The sequence below is a fragment of the Felis catus genome, chromosome D2 (assembly GCF_018350175.1).
Source record: "Felis catus isolate Fca126 chromosome D2, F.catus_Fca126_mat1.0, whole genome shotgun sequence".
In the NCBI taxonomy this organism is placed as follows: domain Eukaryota; kingdom Metazoa; phylum Chordata; class Mammalia; order Carnivora; family Felidae; genus Felis; species Felis catus.
Genome location: NC_058378.1, coordinates 64570761 through 64584064, shown reverse-complemented (window position 1 = coordinate 64584064; position 13304 = coordinate 64570761). Strand labels below are relative to the sequence as shown.

Below are 13304 nucleotides of genomic sequence, written 5' to 3'. Positions count from 1 at the left end.
AATGTCCCTCCTGCCTTATGGTATCCTGTTCCATTCTAAGCCAGACACCAAGTACAGAAGACATAAAAAGAGAATGTGGAAATTTGGTGTTTGTTTCAAACACATGGTGCTATGGCTCATTTGGAAATGAAGGATTAAAGCATTTTTTAATGTTCCAGTTGGAAATTCTTGGTCTGAGCATTAGATCCAGAAGTGTTTGGATACTTAGCTAGGCAAATCCCAAGGATCAGAGTCCTCAGTGAAGGGCCCAGCCATCTGTATTTCATCCTAGGGAAAGTGAAATATGTATCCAGTTAAATGATTTGGCGGATCCACAGTCTGGTCTTGTGGCATCACTGACCTTGTTGGACCTGAGTTCTCCAGTGAAATGTAAAACCCCATATGCACTGCCCTCCTCCCTTGTGTGAATATTCTCCCTCTGGGTCAGAGCGTACAAGTTTACTGCTGCTACCTCTTTTTGCAAGAGGTGTGGGGGTCTGCACATTTGGGGAGGCACCTGTGCCAGAGAAAACTATCTCTGAGTAGACAAGGGGAGGAGCTGACTCTATAATTATGCAATCATGCCACTGTGTAAGTATCTTGAGATTGTGTCCAGAGCTCAGGTTTTAAGCTGAAGAGAAACCCAGAGAGCATGAATTGAACCACATATTCAGGAAACACTTTCCCAGCAGATCTAGTGAGGCAGTCTCAGCTTTCATTAATGCTAGCATCTCTTGAAAAGGATACCAGAGAGAACCAAGACTTGCTTAGGAACAGAAGATAGGGCATTTGCAACTGTCTTTTCTTATAGACTAGTGTTATCCTGTGCTGGAAGAACTCAGTTTACCATTATAAAAGGGCAGGCTCAACACAGTCATGTCAGTTGATTCTTGTTTAGAGTTCTTCTCACTCTGTTGAGCACTCACATCAGCAGGGTGTTCACAAAGAAGTTTTGCAGCTTCCATGGTATTTTACAGAACCTGGCATATCATACTGAGCTCCTCTTACATTGCTATTTAATGAAGAATTTGATCCATGTTGGCATTCCGTTAGAGGGTTTTAGCTACTGGAACTTACAAAAGCTTTCTGGTTTCACATATGAGTGAATCCTTTCTTCAAGAGCACCCACTGGGAATGAGCACAATAAAATAGTTTCAGTTGTGAACCAGTAGTAGGAGTGCTGAACTTGGAGTTAAGAAGAGAGAGTTTGGTTCAAACTAGTCTTGGGACTCAAGGCAAATCTTAACAGTCTTTTGGGGTTGAAGATTAAATGAGATACTATACAGAGAGCAGTTATTATTTCTGCCACAGTGAACTTTCAAGAAATGCTGTCTTTTCTCTTAGCGACTACCAGGAGATGTTCTAGAATAGTCTTACTTGCATATTTTATATAAGAAGTCACCTGCCAGAGTTCACTCTTACTGAATAAGCACAAGGTGGATAGCACTGCTCCCATGAACTTATTTCCACCAGCTGAAGAAACCTCCTGTTTGATAGCCAGGGCTCAGTGTACCATAGTGATCTCTTTTCCTGTTTCTTGTTGAGATTCTGTTAACCTGAGTCTGACTAAACCTACTGGGAGTAGGCTATGCAACGCACAGGTGGGTTACTTTTACTTTGTGCTCCCCACTCTGCTAAATATTTTTAGTCTTAGAAAGGGCTGAAATATCTTATTTTTGTTTCTGTCATTCAATGCTGTCTGATGATTTTTTGATTGTACTTTGTCGTCCAAAGAGCATTTAGAAAGAACAGAAATCTAAGACCAAAGTTGGCTCTACTCCCTCATCAATCTATGATCAATCTGTGTCCCCTTCTGGTTGTTTCTCATATACCTAGTCAATATTTAAACATTTACGTTAATGGTAGAAATAGAATGGTGTGTTTTGTGGTATTTCTTGTGTCGTACCATACTCCACCCCCCGCCTTTGAAATTTGATGAAGTCTTTACTTTCTCTTCTTTACTCCCTCCCTCTTTTAATCCTAAGTGCTGGTCTCTGTCTGCACCTCACATCTCTTTGCCCCCCATGGAGTCAGTGTTAACAGATTGCACTGTATTTACCATCACCTTTATGCTCGTAAGAACACACACATATAGTACGTATACTGTTATCTGTTGTGTTTCTGTTTGTGACAACAATGGGTTATACTCAAGTCAATTCTCTGCATCGTACTTTTTGCCACATGAACTTTAAGCTCCCTTTCACAAAACTGAGTTTTTGTGAAGGCTGAGGCTTTGCAGGGGCCAGACCCTGACGTATGAGCCCAGTTTCTATCTGCAGTGAGTCTATAATGCCTTCAGGAGTGTCTTGGAATCTCATCTTGGGACGAGGCTGTCAGTGTTGAGTTACTATAGCATTTGTTTTCCCATTTTCCTCTCAAGCCATGTTGCAGGAACTGATAGGTTCATACACCTTCCATTCCTCAGGTTAATCTCGGCTCCTTAGTGGCCGTTTGATATATTTGTTTTTCTATTACAGAAGTCAGTGATGCCCTTGTAGAATCCCCATATGGATTTCATGTGGCTTTTGTGCTTTTCTTGGGCACATCTTTTGAGCTAATAGTTCTATATCTATATCAGGGCACATGACGAAAGGGCAGCAGGTCTAAAAAATGTTATTTGGTAGCCTAGATATTTGCCAGCCTAGGTTCCATTTCAGGAATGATGATTTGTGGTTTATTGAATTGAAGTAACTCTCAATTATACACACATTTTCCTGACTGCTGAATTATGAGTACCTCTTGTTCCCCATATTGTCTATTCTCTTTATGGCTTCATCGTGACACTGCTTCACCAGAAGGAAGACATAAGAATGTAGTATGGTGTTCACGTCAATCCATATTTCTCCTTCTAAACAAAGCTGTTGTCAGGGTGAGGGGGTTGGGGAGCCAAAGCCAGGGATGGAGTCTAACAGGAAAAGAAAGTGATGCCTTGCCTTTGTTATCATCTTTCTCTCTCGCTGGAAACGATTACAAGTAACTTTCAATTAAGGAAGATCACCAAGGACTGAACTGCGTGGATAAAGTTCAACCACAGATAATCTTAAACCCTTAAGTCTCACTGGCTGTGGGGTTTCAGGCATCTTATTTAACCCGTCTGTGCCCCAGTCCTCCTGGTGTAGCAGAGCAAAAGAACATCTTCCCTTGCTATCTCCCTGGACTCCTGACAGCCAACCGAGATAATATATAAGGAAGCACTCCAGTGAACAAACAAATGGGCAATAGTCCAAATTTGTTGAATTAAAAGAATGATCTGCAGGCCCTGCATCAGGCACTGAGGGCACAGCCAGTAAGGACACATCTCAGCACCAAGGAGTTCATACCAACTACTTATGGATTAGCCAGCAACTCGTTTTCCTCCAGAAGTTAACTAATCTTGGCCACAGATAGTGTGGAATTTTTGCATGTAATTGTGCACCAGACACTGAACAACAAGTGCGGTTCTTTCATTCCTGGCCTTGTTGGTGCACCTTTCACACTTAGACCTCGAAAACATCCTGGGAAGGCTTCACCACCATGCCAAGATGGAAGGAGAATAGCATCAGCTGGTGCCGTGCTGTATTCATCTGCAGATGGGTTAAATGACAAGAAAACCTACTATTCAACCATTCGATCCCACGGGCTTCAAATTTCGGCACAGTCCAACATCCTCTTTGGACCTTCTCGGACCCCAGCAGTACTGAGCATCTTCCCCAGAGGCCCCGAGCCAAGAGGGGAGGGGTCTTGAGTGGTAACTGGGCATCAGCATTTTTTCTTTTAATTTCTACAAGAGATGCTGATAGCAAAATCTGAGATTCACTGCTTTCAAAACCAATACATGTTGGGAGTTAATTTTGACAGGCAGGTACATGTAATTTCCTGTTGCAACTCATATCTCAATCTCCCATCATCTACCCTGAGCTACCCCCTAATTAGCTTCCCAGAATACCTGGGCCTCCTTCCAATTCACCCTCCATATTGTAACCAGAGTGATCTTTTTGAATTAAAACCATCATCATGCCGTCTTCCACTAAACCTCACTTTAATGGCTTCCCATTGCTCTTAGGAACAAAATAAAAATCAGAAACTAGGCCCCAAGTTCCCAAATGTAATTTTTTTCCCCTTCAGTCTGATTTAATAATGTGTCCCTCCTGTGTCTTTAACTTCTTTTGATTATACCAGCCCCCTTCTGCTGCAGGGCGTTTGGACATCTGGCTCCCTCTGTCACCCTTGCCTGGACTCCTCACCTCCATGTCAGTCACTGGTGTCCTTTGTTTAGATAAGTTATTGCTTCCCTTCAGGTCATCACAGCTCAGATATAACTTTATCTGGGAAGCTTTCCTGGAAATTTTCAATCAGATCCAATTTTTAGCTCTCCACCTCTCCCGACTGTACAACTTGCAACACGATGTCATTCCCTGTAATAACTTTTTACTTAGGTTTGATTATTTAATCTGTCTCACTGAAACGATAGGCCACATCTGTTCTGCTTGGTTTGTTGTAATTTACTTACCATCATTTTCCCATATCATGCCTGACACAAGATAGACATTCAGTAAGCAACCATTCAATTGGTTGGTTGGTTGGTTGGTTAGTTGGTTTGTTAGTTGGTTGGTTGGTTGGTTCATTGGTTGGTTGAATGAATGACCAGAAAGCCAGTCAGAGTAGGGGAGTGTGCCTAATCAAATGGTGATGGGGGACTTAGGCTCTCTTGCCCTTGCCCTGCTTCTCATTCTCTGAAACGACTTGGCAGCTCTGTCTCAGATGGTAATTTCAGCCCAAGGAAGTCAGAGGCTGATGACTGATGAGCCCCAAAGAGAAGCAGGTACAGCTGTGTTAGGCTTGGGAAGCACCTGAGAGCCTCTGAGGGCAAAAGTATGGCATCTGGTTTGATCCGCTTGAGTGGGCAAAGCTGCAACAGCAGGAATAAAATCTGCTACCTTGGCCCCTCAGAGTTCTTGGTTCCCGGTGGAGAGTACCAAGCCCGGGGGCCTGCACTCGTGTCAGAGGGAGGGAGGGAGAGAGAGAGAGAAAGATCTTCCTAATACCTGACCTAATACCCTAAAAGCATGATTCTCCTGTGAAGTCAGCCCTGCTGAAACATTAGACCCAACACCATGGCTCTCTTCTTTCGTCTATTAAATGCATGGGGAGCATTGTCGTGACTGGATAATTAAGAATGCTGTCAGGCCAGAAGGCTAACATGACAGACAGTAGTCATCCAGACAGAACTTGGGAAGAGTTTTAAGTGCTGAAAGAGGTTTAAATCCAGGCCCACAAAAGCAGAGCGGTGAATACCAGACAGGAAGGGCAAGGCAGGTGGACTCCAGCAGGGGCAGCCAAGGTTGTACTTTTCCCAGTTGCATGGGGCTAAGGTAGAATCAGCTGAGCTGTGAATCTCCCCTCTGTGTTCTTGCAAATGGTGACTGTTACCTGATGTCCATTCTGTCTCCACAAAGAACCAACCCTTTAGCTCACTTTCTTTTTTTTTTTTTAACATTTTTTAAATGTTTGAGAGAGAGAGAGAGAGAGAGAGAGAGAGAGAGAGCGCTTGTGAGTGGGGGAGGGGCAGGGAGGGAGGGAGAGAGAGAAAAACCTAAGCAGGCTCCATGCTCCCACATGGGGGGCCGATCTCCTGATCACAAGATCATGACCTAAGCTGATATCAAGAGTTGGACACTTGGGGCGCCTGACTGGCTCAGTGGGTTAAGTGTCCGACTTCAGCTCAGGTCATGATCTCGAAGCTCTGGAGTTCAGGCTCCATATTGGGCTCTGTGCTGACAGCTCAGAGCCTGAAGCCTGCTTCAGATTCTGTGTCTCCCTCTCTCTCTGGCCCTCCCCTGCTCACACTCTGTCTCACTCTCTCTCTCAAAAATAAATAAACATTAAAAAAAAAAAAAGTCTGATCCTTAATTGACTGGCCACCCAGGTGCTCCTAAACTTCTCTTTCTTTCTCAGTCTCTGTCTCAAACTCCCTCCCTCCCTCCCTCCCTGGCTACCTCCTTCCCTCCCTCCCTCTCACCCCTTCCCCTCTCTCTCCCCCTCCCTCACTGTCCCTCCCAGTCTCTCCTTTTCTCCCTTCCTGCCCCTCCCTCCTACTCAAGTGCCTGCGCACTAGTTTGCTTGAGCTCTCCTGCTAGCTCCCTCTCGCCCTCTCAGAAATTATATTGCCTGTCTTGTTCCTCGGTTAACCCAGTTAACCCTAGCTATTCCTGATAATTCCCGGGACACTTGTCCCAAATGATGTGAGATCTTAAGGTGGTTTCTTCTTCTGTGCCCATACCTATGGTTGTCTGGCAGCAACTCTGTTGAAAATCCAGAAAACATGAGAGAAATGAGCAGAAACAGCATGAGAAATTGATCAGTCTGATTTGTGCAAATGAAGGACAAGTCAGCAAGAATGGTTGACATTTATATTTATTAGTGAAGGGAATTCAGGTAACTGCACCATGTCTGGGATTGTGGCTAATCTGTCTTGTAGTTCTGAATGGAGTTTCTTTCTCCCACCCTAGGGGAGAGTTCTTGCCCATGCCCTACTGAGAGTTAGCTAGTGTGCCCCCCACACAGTGCTTGGCTGGGCATAGAACAGAACAGTAGGTCATGGAGATTCATAGGATTTGAACGGCTTTTCCTTTCCTTGTGAATTAGCCTTTTAAATGTCAGCATTTTAAACTTGGCCTTTTCAAAAAAATATGATACCAGATGAACCTTACTTAATCGAAAATATTTTTTATTTAAAAGGTGTTTGTTTGTTTGTTTGTTTGTTTTTAGGTTTTTTTCTCCCAGTTAAAATGGGAAAAGCTAAGAAAACTTGAAACTTGATAAAGGATGGGCTGCATGGGAAGGAAGCTGTTTTTTGTGGTTAAGGTCTAAGCAACTTTGTTCCTAAATAATCTCTGCTGTTATTCCAAAAGGCAATTTTCTTACAGGTCCCGGATTTCATAAAGCAGACCTGATCCTCCCTCTCCTGGCCTACCGGGTGGGAATATTAGAATGGTAGGATTCCAATCCAGCTGTAAAAAGGGTTATGGCAGGTCCTTCACAGCTGCGTTGTCTTGACAGTAATTTATTTTGAAGCAGAGTTTTACAGATGACTGATTAACTCACATGTCTTAGAACAACCTTTCAAGTTAAGAAAGTAAGGTATTCTTATGCCCATTTCATAGATGAGGTAATGGACACCCAAGGAGGCTGAATGCATAAAGTCATGCAGCCTGTTACTGGCACACTGGGATCCAAGCACAGGGAGCCATCAGTGTTCTACCCACCTGTAATGAATGAGATGCAAATCCAGGGAGATGGGCTCAAATCCAGGTCTGCTGCTAATTAGCCATGTTAACCTTGAACAGATCATTAAAACGTCCAGCTTCCCCACCTGTAAAATGGACAAATATTGGCCTGTTTTTTCTCTCTCCCAACTAAGATTCTGTGAAGAATGAAATGTTATCATTCTGATAGCACAAAATGCTGAAGTATGAAAGCATTAACCTTTATTATCTTAATAATAGGGCTGAGTCCAATGCCATATCAGGTGCGAGGCAAGATGTCTTTTATGCTTCTCCTTATATGGTTAGGGAACCAGAAATAAGGGGCCCAGGGGTTCCAAACACATGGGAGAGGTCTGTGACCATGTGGGGTAGGCTGAATTTTTAAAGCTGTGTGTGTATACCTTTTATTCACATGCATGCTAAGAGCATAAACAAATCCCTCTGAGAAATTGAATATCAAATTAGAGCTGATTAACGAACACTGAATTTTTCCAAACCTTGAAACTTTCGGTCATCAGTGCCCTTCAAATTTGGAGACCGTCCATCTTGGTAAGCTCCTGTCTGCTAGGGAATGTCACAGGGATTCTGTCAAACACAGACAGACGCTCCCAGCTGTAGGAGGGAGCCAGAGTCTGCCATTTCCCCAGAGCCAGGAACCAGGAGAAGCCCGTAGAGTGGAGGCAGCAAGTACCAACTCCCCTTTCCTGATGTTGGGCTGTTTTTCAGGGTGACGTCCAGAGGACACTCATCCAAGTGGACTTTGGTGATGGCGTGGCAGTGTCTTACGTCAACCTCAGCTCCATGGAAGATGGCATCAAACATGTCTATCACAACGTGGGCATTTTCCGAGTGACGGTGCAGGTGGACAACGGTCTGGGGTCGGACAGCGCCGTCCTGTACTTACATGTAACTTGTATGTTATTACTGTTGTTGGTTTATGACATATTTTAAATGCCGTGTCCTTTTAAAATATAACCCCAAATGTCGTATCTAGAAGCAGCTCACAAGTTGTCTTTGAGTAGAAGGGGAGAGGAGAATAAGAGAGCCAAATGGGGAGAAAATAAAAACAGGGGACAGAGTTTGAAGAATCCTAGAATTTGCGTTGCCTGAAATTGGTCTCATGGCACTTCCTGTGCCTCTTCCAGATGCTTCTGAGATCAAGCACCTGTGTCTATGGCTGGGCCTAAGCAATTTGCTGAGCTATTTGACTGAATATGGATTTGTCTTTTTTTTTTTTTTAAGCGAGAAACGTTGAAAACAACTCCCATGTATGGCTCAGTCTACTGCATTGAGAATTAGCACTAGTGATGGAATTTCTCCCCATCTCATTATTCTTCTCTTCCCATGATACACCTCACTGTTGATAACTCTTTTAGACTCGTGCTCCTGTTTTGAAAGTGTATTTCCTGGGCTTTTATCCGTGATGATTCGGTGCTAGAGAGAAGTTGGTGTCAAGAGAGGGAAAGAGTGTAAACAGTGTTGTGGAAGCTGCCTTACGAAGCAGTTCCAAGAGGTGTCGAAGCGCTTGCCCCACGGAGGAATCTAAAGATGTGTTAAGTCTGACGACATCATGACTGCTGCTAAGCTGCGTGTAGTACAAACGTGCGCCATGAAGGCCCCTTGTGGCAGGGGTGGGGGCATCCCCAAACAGGCTTAGGACATCTTTAGATTGCTACAGAATGCTTTGCTTTAGAATGGAAGTAGCTATGTGAAGCCCCGGTGGCCTAATGGAGAAGGCACTGGCCTCCTAAAATGAAAGCTCCTTTTATGGACAGCCTGGTCCAAACTAATTCCAAATTCTAAGCGAAGAATATTAAGGCCAGGCAGTATCCCATGCCTCCCACCTGCCCCTGGCCCATGAAACTAAACTGAGTACAGAACATACCAACTGGAATCTTTTTTTCTTAAGCTTCTTTGGTCTAGTGGGAGGACAAGAGTATCCAGGGATTCCCCAAGTGATTGTTAATTACTAAGGATTTCAGCAGTACCAGTAATTCTTGATCTTTCTCTCCTGTACACTCATGACAAAAGGGCTTTGAAGAAACGCATCCTCCCTCCTTTGGGTTGAAGCAAAGTTGTACAAGATTCCCAGTGTGCCCACTCCTCCTGCCTCTTTTCAGCTAAAGTTTATGAAGCAATTACTATGTGCCCACTTTTGTGCTAAGCAAGCTCTTTGCATGTATGATCTCACATCTCAAAATGACCTGAGGAAGTAGGCACTATTAGAAACCCTACTTACAAAGAGCTGTGGGTGTCAGGGAATTTGAATAATGCATTTGTAGACCTACTATCTGGCAAAGCCAGGCTGCAGACTCAGGAGTGCCAGCTCTTGATCACTGAGGTCAGTCTTGTCAGTGATGCAGCTTGTCTCCACCAACCCTTATCCCCTCCACTCCTTCACAGATTGTCCCAACCCTTATCCCCTCCACTCCTTCACAGATTGTCCTGAAGGAACATGAACTCCTTGCTGTACCACTACATAGGTTCAAGGTGCCTTCCATAGGCTCCCTTCCTGCTGACTCCATGACTGCCCCACCCCAGGCTCTCCTGTATGGACTTTCTGGAGTTGCCTCTCGCTAAGAAATAATCTTTCTTACTAAGGAATAATCAGAAAATCTCTCAGAAGTACCTCACCAACATTGGTTATTAGTAGCAAAACTAACTTGCCACACAAATGCTGGTACCTTTGCTGAGAATGGCCACCTACCTAGCAACCTGTCATTTTTCCATGGCTTATTCTGTAAGGGGGATTTTATCCTTACAGCCATTCAGGCTCTCCTGAAGAATTACAGTGATTTTATTCCATATCTCGCCTGTGTATGAAACATCTACCACATGCTAACCATGTGTAAATACCGAGTTCAAGTTCAGCACTAGCTTTGTGTCGCAGTTTCTCAGGCTCTCCCATAGATCATCCACACCTTGGTCTCTTCATCACCCTGTGGATTCTTCCTCACCCCTTAAACATGATCAGATCCTCTGAGAGCTGGCTCCCTAACCTGGTTTTCTCCCAACCTTACTCAACCCTGGGAAGGAAAACAGCACAGAGATTAAAGGTTGCTGAAGCCATGGCTTCTAGAAGAAATGTACTGCTTTGTTCAGTGGCTTTTTTTTTTTTTTTCTCATTAGCCTAGTTGAGTGAGTGGCTCAGTACTTTGACTTTCACCTTAATGGCAGATGGTTAGTAGTGGAAAATTTTGTGTTCTTCTTTTTTTTTTTTAATTTTTTGTTTTTTACATTTATTTATTTTTGATAGAGAGAGACAGAGCACAAGTTGGGGCAGGGCAGAGAGAGAAGGAGACACACAATCTGAACCAGGCTCCAGGCTCTGAGCTGTCAGCACAGAGCCCCACGGGGGGCTTAAATTCACAAATCACAAGACCATGACCTGAGCTGAAGTCGGATGCTTAACTGACCGAGCCACCCAGGCACCCCTGGAAAGTTTTGTGTTCTGATCACAATTTTGTTAGGCTTATCTTGAGTTAAGTGGTTGGATAAGCATACTTCATGTAATGGAACCCTTTCTAAGCCTGGCCTTGGGGATAAGAATAAACTCTTTTTTACTAACTGCATCAAAACAGGATTTTTCTAAACTTTCTTTAACTCACATACATCTAAAACCCCCATCATAAGCAGTTTCGGCAGGTCTGACATATTTGCTCACGTCACCACTTCTCTCCTAAAGTTCATGTCACTGTGCAAAGGCACATGCCTTCCTTTGCTTCTCCTGACACTTGTACCATGACAGGCAACATCGGCCCTTTCTTGCAGATGGAGCAAACAAAGATGGGAGAAGTGCTTTGACACCATTGTATACTAAGACGAAGTCAGAACAAGACCATAATTGATTAACTTTCCCCCAAATCTCAAACCTGAAGGGTCTCTTGGCCATTTTGGGCCACAGTACCAGGGTATGGGGGCAGGGGTGGGGGTGGTCTTTGTAGAAAAAACAAAACCCAAACACTGGACTGAGTTGGGAGTTGGCCCAAACTCCTGGCCAAGTCACTCCATTTCTCTGAGCCTAGATTTTCTGCTGTCATGTGAGGAACGCACATCTTGTTTCTTAAAGGTTCTTTCAAGCAAAATATGCTGTGACCTGTCAACTAGCAAAGCTTGATTTCCCATCATCACAAAGGAGCACGTGCGTTTCTACTTAGTGGGTTCTGAGCAGCAACCCTTAGGTCATTTCGCCAAGCCTACCCTCCGCTTCTCTCACTAACACCCTCCCCTTTGCCCAGAATTCTCCCCCATTTCCTGTCTTGAAGAAAGATTCTCTCTACCCTCCAAGTCGGAAAGGTGATATGAGTCCAAATCAGAGAGTTTTGGTTTTGTTCTTGTTTTAGTTTTTAATACGGGTTTGCAGAAGTCATCAGAAACAAGTGGAGAGGATGTGCCTGCTGTAAAGTTTCCAGGAGTGGGTGAGCCGTTCCCACTGGGAGGTTGGGTAATCTGTGGTAGCCTGACAGAAAGTTCTTGGGGATAGTATTTACTGTGCTCTGCTAGTTTGCAAACTAACGGGACACGTGGTGGTGCAGCCAGTGTTGGCCTCAGCTGGTGGGAGCAGGTAGAATTTAGAGGACACGCACATTTCTGCTCAGAAAGCTGCCCCATCTCAGCCAGACTTGCAGGAAAAAAGTCACCGAATACTGTGCAGATTAGCAGAATGAAAGGTTAAAAATAAGTAGTTGAACCAGATTTTGTAGTCCTTTCTAGATCTCTCTGCAATTACCTCCTAACATAGGTACCATTTACAGATGCCTTTCTGCTCTTACCTTAGGGTGAAGTGATCAGTTTGTTGAAAACCTATGTAGTTTTGCAACTTTTCACGTGATTGTTATCTTGGCCAGCAAATGTTAGACTTGAGTTTTGTAAAGCGTGGTTGAATGAGTCACCCGCCCCAGAACTGCATGATAATAATGCAGTGTTCGTTCCAGACCTGCTGTATTGGAATTTCTAGAAATACGGATTAGTATAATCCGTATGCACATTGCAGTTTAAGGGACTCTGTTTTAGGATTTCATCTTTATACTTTGAACTACTTTAGTTTCTCCTAGAGCTTTTTTACATTTCAGACAAACATCAATGTAATGCATACACAATATTCAATTCTACAGTCAGAGGTCTCCAGGACAAATGGTAGAGTCAGTCCCAAACGATCATTGTGTGTGTAATTGCACGTGTACACACACACACACACACACACACACGTGCACGATGTCCAGCTTCACAGGCGTCAGCTGCTTCCTGCAGCACATTAGGAGTAAACAAGAAAAGAGAAGGGAAACCCGATTCACACAAGTAATTTCCCATTTCCCTCAACCACCTTGCAGCAAAGATTCATATGGAGTGATGCAGCGCCACCTGCCGCCCTTCTTCGGCACCACAGGCACGTTTGTCATGGAGCTACCTCTGCCAGCCTGTTCAGCTCTGGATTTAGAGCAGCCAGCCAGCTGGGGGCCTCCAGGGACTGGAGTTTCGCTTCCACGGCTCCCCTAGCTCAGACTGCACCCTCTGTACATAGAAGAGATGCTTAAAAGCTAGGTTTGGGGCAGCAGAAACTAGGTATGTCAAATGCACAAAAAGTAAATGAATACAAGAGGACAAGGTGGGAATATGAAAGGAAAAATGCACACATTTGAATGAACCCATGCACACATATGTGTACTTCATGGCCTACAAGCCAACATGCTATGCATCCTGAATCCTAGGTCTCCTTGGCTTCCACTCTTTCCCTCCATTTCTCCCCTGCAGCCACTTGGGCTTTCTTGCTAGTCCTCAAACATGGCAAGCAAACTTCCTCCTCAAGATTTTGCACTTGCTCTACCCTCACCCTGATGCATCACAAATAGTGCACGCCTTCACTTTATTCAGGTCACTGCTCCAATGTCATTTCTTCTGAGCCACAAAACTAGCACTCTATCACGTACCCCTGCTTTGTGTGTTCAGTGCCTGCCTCCCTCAATAATACATAAGCCCCACCAAGTACCAGGTGTCCCCAGCACCTAGAATAATGTCTGACATATGGCAGCACTCTAAAACTATTGAATGAATTAGTGACCATTTTTCACTAAGAAGATTCAA

The 13304-nt window shown here is 44.2% G+C and overlaps 1 protein-coding gene across 6 annotated transcripts in view; it reads left to right on the top strand.

The window, feature by feature from the left end:
• The window catches only part of SORCS1 (sortilin related VPS10 domain containing receptor 1), a 507743-nt gene that overhangs the window by 446554 nt on the left and 47885 nt on the right, over positions 1-13304 (top strand). For all 6 annotated transcript variants that reach the window (XM_045040656.1, XM_019813798.3, XM_023240902.2 and 3 more), the window contains one exon: positions 7950-8136. In XM_045040656.1, the coding sequence (XP_044896591.1) occupies positions 7950-8136 (187 nt within the window). The remainder of the gene's footprint in view (positions 1-7949; positions 8137-13304) is intronic.